This window comes from Tamandua tetradactyla, chromosome 20 (assembly GCF_023851605.1).
Source record: "Tamandua tetradactyla isolate mTamTet1 chromosome 20, mTamTet1.pri, whole genome shotgun sequence".
Taxonomy (NCBI): domain Eukaryota; kingdom Metazoa; phylum Chordata; class Mammalia; order Pilosa; family Myrmecophagidae; genus Tamandua; species Tamandua tetradactyla.
The window spans coordinates 35,938,561-35,945,159 of record NC_135346.1 but is presented as its reverse complement, the minus strand read 5'-3'; the positions used below and the strand labels follow the sequence as shown (position 1 = coordinate 35,945,159).

Sequence of the window (6,599 nt, the reverse complement as noted above, 5' to 3'; positions counted from 1 at the left end):
CTAGTACCAGCCGCGTTGTCATGGAGACTGGGAACACCCGTCTGGCACTTAACCTGTGGTTAGGCCAGCATGCTTGGGAACGAATGACTTAATAAAGGCCGAAAAGTACTGAGTTTCCGGAAACTCACCGGGATTCAGAAAAACTGCGAAGCCTCACCTCACAAATGGTCTGAAAGGATTAGGGAAACAAGTCCATAAACAAGCCGCATAACCCGATGGGCCTCAGTTTACACGACAATAAAATACAGATAGAAATAACTGTCGCTACACCCCAGGTTTGCTTTAAAGATCGCTAGAGATCAGGTGAAAGCTCTTTCAAAGAAGACACTGTTCAAATACAAAGTATGAAGGCCTAATAGCTACTAATCTCCAGGATCATCTCCAAGAGATGTTAATATTCACCTGACACTTACTACCATATACATCCCACCAGTTATTGTACTAACTAAATCTCATTTATTCTTCAAAGAAATCCAGAGATACACGGATTATGTTCCTTCGGATGGGAAAATATTTTCGATAAATTAACCTTTCAGCTAAAAACTGGCAAAAACAGAGGTCAATTTAGGGCTGGGTGCCTCCATAGTTGATGCCCCTACCTACTATCTATGCTTGTCCTCTATTAACGATAGGTATTTCAGGTTTCGGTTTGATATATATGCATGAGTGCTAGATCCAAACAAGCCATATAGGAGTGGGTGAGTGTTAAGTACAGAATCTGCATGTTTTGAGTTGAAAGAAAACTTCTATTCCTTTTCCTCCACAATAACTTACCACTTACAGTTCCCTTCTAACTTGGCACTCAATCAAGTAAATAAAAAGAATCAATCTATTCTTGCTTCTCTTTAATCTTTGAGTACTAAGAACCCAGAGTCAGAATTTCTACCCAGTTATCGAAACGGTTCCTTCATCCTTTTATGTTTTGCTAATTGGTCTCTTAACAATCTTTATATAAAGAGCCTCCAAAGCTAGCCAAGTGGCCTCATATTGAGCGATCAAAAAATATTTAAAGCGAGAATGAGAATGGTGATTGAACAGGTTCGAAGAATAAATCAGCAGTGTGGGGATGTGACTCCATCAGTTTAATCCCTTAATTATGTATCTTTGCTGTGAGAAGAGAGAACGCCTAACCCCGGGTACGGAAGCAGGCAGCAGTAGCCCCTCAGTCCCTGGGAGGGGTGACCCTCAGAAGGCAGACTAGGTTAAGTTGGCAGATCACAGCGGGCGTAGCCCCGCCCTTCGCAGCCCTTAGGCGGAGGCGGGAGCGTAGCGAGTGGTGTGATGTGGACCTAGGAGCGCGCCGTAGGGACGAGACTGAGGAGGCGGGGCTCCAAGCCCGCTCCGCCTCCCTTCCGGGCTACGGCGTGGGACTGCAGACAGCTTCGGCGGCTGCTCCTTCAGTCCCGGCGGCCTCCGGTCATGGGGCAGGAGCCGCGGACTCTGCCGCCTTCTCCCAACTGGTACTGCGCCCGCTGCAGCGATGCTGTGCCCGGGGGCCTTTTTGGCTTCGCGGCGCGCACCTCAGTCTTTCTGGTCCGCGTGGGCCAGGGCACTTGCCCTGGGACGCCCCCATTTCGAGGTAATCCCTTCCCCGGGGCCCGGGCCTTCCTCTTCCTGCGCTCCTCCGGGACGCCGAGTGGGCATCCAGACACCCATTTTCCTAGAGGTAGGCCGAGACAGGGGAAGCAGTTTAACCACGATCACTCAGCCGAGTCGCGTCCAGGTGTCCAAGATAGAACTGTGGTCAACAGGTCCCGACTGCTGGCCCTTGCACGTGGGACCGCTCGCTTACTTAGAGTTTAGCCCTATATGGTCCCAGGCTTTTATAACATTTGTGGCGTCTCTTCCCTAGTGTATGCGCAGGTCCCCTAGAAGATTTCTGGGGTATGGGGGTCTGCCTCCAGCTGTAGGGCCTAAATAAGAACATGCAACTGTGTGATCTTCGTTTCTGTAAAATGAATAGGTTGAAACAGATGCTTTCAGCTTCCAAACTAGGTCTTAATTGTGCCTTGGGATATGACATGCCACATACTTAGTTTATTCCAAACGATCTCTGATCAGATCAAAATAAGAATCACTTTCACATTTTTCGTTTGAAGGTGCTCCTTAGCTTCTGAATTAGACATAGCAAAGGATATCAGCATCATATTATAGTTGAGAAGACTGATGCTCAGAGAGAGAAAATGACTCGTCTAAAGTCACATGGCCGAGCCAGTGCCAGAACTTGGGGTTTTTGATTGGGTCTGTACATCTTTTTGTTATACCGTGAAATAACTAACTCCATAGCATCTGCTTGCCCACCAACCAGTATGATTCTACCTGGAATCCTGGGTAGAAGCTTTAATTAATCTGGCATTTGGTTTTGCTTAAAGTTATAGGGGAGTTGGTGGGACACACCGAAAGAGTCTCTGGCTTCACGTTTTCTCATCACCCTGGTCAATACAGCCTCTGTGCCACCAGCTCCGACGATGGGACTGTGAAAATCTGGAATGTAGAGACAAAAACAGTTGTGGCAGAACATGCAGTCCATCAGGTAACATGGCTTAATGTTTTCTCAGATCACTTTTATATTTGTGCTGGGAGTTCTTTTGCTTCAGCTATACATTTGCTAGCTCATCTGTGCAAGGTAGCTTCTATAATTGCATCTATTAATTAGATTAGAAGCAGTATATTTAAAAAGGAAAAAAAAACAGTATATTGTAATGTATCTCAAAACTATTTTGAAAGGAGCTGCATATAAACCAGAGGTTGGCAGGCTACCCTGTTGCCTGTTTTTGCTAATAGTTTAGCAATTAGGGCATGGCCACACTCATTCATTTAAGCATTATCTGTAGCTGCTTCCATGTACGGCAGAGGAGACACAAAGCCTAAAATATTTATCTGGTCTTTTAGAGAAAAGTTTGTTTACCCCTTATATAGTTCATTGATGAATCAAGAAAATTCATTTCTAAACAAGATGATTGGTGTACCTGCCTTTTGAGAAAACAAAGGAAAGGAAAAGACTTGCTTAATCTTAGTACAAATTTTGCACAAAAGCTATTAAAGGAAGAAATGGGTCTTTTGAAAAAATGATTCTTCCCTAAAAGCCTACATTTTTCTATTATTTGTTAATAAATCTTGCTCTACAACTAGTACTAACAAGTATTGTTGAGTATCTATAATGTGTTAGCATTGTGATGATGTTTAGTAAGGGTTAAAAACTCAGCATTGGCAAAAGGGAAACAAAGACATTTTTGTTTGTTTTAAAGCATACGATATCAGCCTTGCATTGGTCTCCTCGAGTAAAGGACTTAATAGTATCTGGGGATGAAAAAGGAGTAGTTATCTGTTACTGGCTTAACAGAAATGACAGCCAGCACCTCTTTATAGAGCCCAGGACAATTTTCTGCCTTACTTGTTCACCTCATCAGGAAGATTTAGTAGCCATTGGGTGAGTATTGTGCCATTTATATTGATGGTTTATTTTTGTTTATGATCATATTTTACCTTTGCTTTACTTCCTCCCATCCGTTTATTCCTCAAAGGAGCCTGTTTGCAAGTGCTTACTGTCGTCCCCCCCACCAAGCCCTTGGCATCATTTCCTGTGACTTCCAGATCCTTATTGTCTGTCCCACTCCCTCTCTTTGTTTGTTTCCTTAGTTTCCCTGATACTGTACTTTCCTCATTCTTCTTCATATCTCATTCCTCCTGTGAATTTCTAAATGTCTTTTTTGAACTTTTACACTCTCTACCCTTGCCCTTGGATATAACATTTACTCTCTGAGCATCAGATGACTTAAGATCTGACTCTCTGGTGATTAGCTCTTCCTCTAGATTGGAAAAATGATCCCATCATTGGGACTTGTTATTAAGTTTGTTTCAGGTGAGCTGCCTGAGTAGGCATCTCCCTTTCCCTCAACATACTGTGACCATCTCTCCCAAAGATGTCTACTCCGATGAGTAAAACATATGGATAAAAGATAAATAAATAATAGGGGAAACATGTTAAAATAAATTTAGTAGATTGAAATGAAAGTGATCAGTGAAAGGGAGGCATAACGGGTATGATATGTATGAATGTTTTTCTTTTTCCTTTTTATATCTTTTTCTGAATTGATGCAAATGTTCTAAGAAATGCTCATGATGATGAATATACAACTATGTGATGATATTGTGAGTTATGGATTATGTATCAAGAATGAAATGATCATATGGTAAGAATGTTCGTGTTTGTATGTTATATTTAAAAAATAAATTGATTAAAAAGAGACGCCTGTTCCTCTAGTTTGAAAGCAACGTGAGTAATTTCACTAAAATGTTGGAGGGGAAAGTCTGATTGAAGTCGGTTCAAAACACCGGGGGTAGAGATGCACGTGGAGACAACTTTTTCACAGTATTTACTGTAAAAAATGTTCAGCATGAAGCCAGAGGAGGGGGCCAGGGGTCTAACTGGAAGACGACAGTGGCATCTTTTTTATCCTGGTGGAGGTTAATCAGAAGAGAGAATGATTATGCAGGGGTAAAAGGTGATGAGTGGAGGAATGAAGCTGTTTAGAAGTTAAAAGGGAACTGGCTGTAGATACATGCAGAAAGAACTGACATTATGGTAATGGTGCAGGTAGGTTTGTAGATCTGGTGGTAAGAAGATGGTGTTCAATTCTAATGGCTTCTGATTTTCTCAGTGTGGCAATTAGTGAAAGTGGTAGAGTCAGGTTCAAGGTGGAGATAGAACTGGATATAGGGAGAAAAGTTATCTCAGAGAAAGGAATAGTGAACTTATTAGAGAAATTGTAGGTCCGGTAGTCACTGTTGAGTGACAGCATAGGGATTGTGGTCAGTCTAACAACTTAGGCTAATTGAGAAAAGAGATCGTTGAATCCAACCAGATTTGAGGTTTTGTGGAGTAAATACCTGTGAGGGAAGAGGGACAAGGAAGAGTGTTTTCAAGAAAATTATTATAATAATGGACCATGGAATCTGTGCTGGATGGAAAGACAGGTGTGGGTGAGTGGTAGTGAAAATGTCAAGGAGTCAATGGATTGAAGGTTTCTGTGAAGTGGGAGAATTGTTGCAGTAGGGATATTAAAGGGAAAGAGCAGAAAGAGTTGTAAGCAGAAATCAACAGGTAAGAACTCAATCTGACTTAGCCTTGAAAGAACAGGTGGTATTCACAAGAAGAGAAGGGCCTTCCAGGCAGGAGTCATAATCAGATACAGCGTCTTGAATCACAGTGGTTTGATTTTAGAAGATATTTAAGGTAGTGATTTTCCCTGAAAGTTAGCCTGAAATAGCAAAACAGCTTAGGTTACATAACTTGGTGATGTTCTAAGTCCATGTCTTCAAGGATTGATATATTCTGTAATTTCTTTCTTTTTTTTTCAATAAAGCTGAAATGGAGTTTTTTCCTATAGAATAGTCTAAAATGTAGGAAATGTAAATATTTTCAACCACTTTGGAGAACTGTTTTGCACTTTCTAATAAAGCAAGGATGTGCATATCTTACATCCTGGCAATTCCATTACTAGCCATTGAACCTGAAATTGTCTTAGTCATTTACAAGAACATTAACAGCAGCATTTTTTGTTTGTAATGGCAAAAGTGGAAGTCCTTCAAAGGAAATGGAGATAAATAAACAGATATACAGTGGAATACTATACAACTGTATAATGACTGAACATGAACTAGAGTTACAAGTGTCAACATCGATGACTTCCAAATAGAATGGAAGAAGTACACTACAGAACAATAGGCAAGCTGGTACTATTTATATGTTATTTAAAAATATACAAAATAATTCTCTGTCTTATTTAGGAATATATGCAAAGGCAAAGAATGATAATAACACAACATTCACAATAGTGAGAGGGAGAGAATTTGGGGAGGGATTAACTGTATTGGTAATTATTTTTTCCTTAAGCTAGATGGTAGGTACAAAATTTTTTTATGTGTGTAAAATATTTATCATTTTAAAATACTAATATTAGAATTTCTCCATTTCATCTGAATTCATAAAATAATACCTTGAAATATCCAGGTCTAGAATACAGAGTTCTGCAGTTTTTGTTAGGATCAGAGTTAGTAAATTAGGACAACTTGTAAAAAGAAGATTTTTTTACAGGGACAAATTTGACTCTAAATTAGAATTGATGGACCCCTATCAGCACTATTCTTCTGTTAGTTCCCTTAGAACAAAAGCATTTAAGCTGTGTTCCAAGCATATGTACAGTATTACTTAGTGCCAGGAGTTTGGTCATATAGTAGGGAGGTTTTGACAAAACCAGGGAGCATGAAGTGAGCACTTTAGCAAAAGGATAAAACAAAATTTCTTGTCCTCTTCCCTTCTCCCCATCCCAAATGAATTCTAACTTTTTTTTAATCATTTCAAACTAAATTTATTTTAACATTTGTTCCCCCTATTATTTATTTTTATTCCATATGTTCTGCTCATCTGTTGACAAGGTGGTAGATAAAAGGAGCATCAGACACAAGGTTTTCACAATCACACAGTCACATTGTGAAAGCTTTATCATTATTCAGTTATCATGAAGAAACCTGGTTACTGGAACACAACTCTACATTTTCATGCAGTTCCCTCCAACCTCCATTACGTCTTGAATAAC

The 6,599-nt window shown here is 40.3% G+C and overlaps 1 protein-coding gene across 2 annotated transcripts in view; it reads left to right on the top strand.

Moving 5' to 3' along the window:
• The first annotated feature begins 1,270 nt into the window (after positions 1-1,270).
• GEMIN5 (gem nuclear organelle associated protein 5) overlaps positions 1,271-6,599 on the top strand; it is a 44,721-nt gene continuing 39,392 nt past the window's right edge. The window contains exons 1-3 of one of the 2 annotated variants that reach the window (XM_077137486.1): positions 1,271-1,579; positions 2,373-2,533; positions 3,249-3,430. In XM_077137486.1, the coding sequence (XP_076993601.1) occupies positions 1,420-1,579; positions 2,373-2,533; positions 3,249-3,430 (503 nt within the window). In that variant the 5' untranslated portion in view covers positions 1,271-1,419. The remainder of the gene's footprint in view (positions 1,580-2,372; positions 2,534-3,248; positions 3,431-6,599) is intronic. The other variant, XM_077137485.1, reaches the window with a different exon arrangement.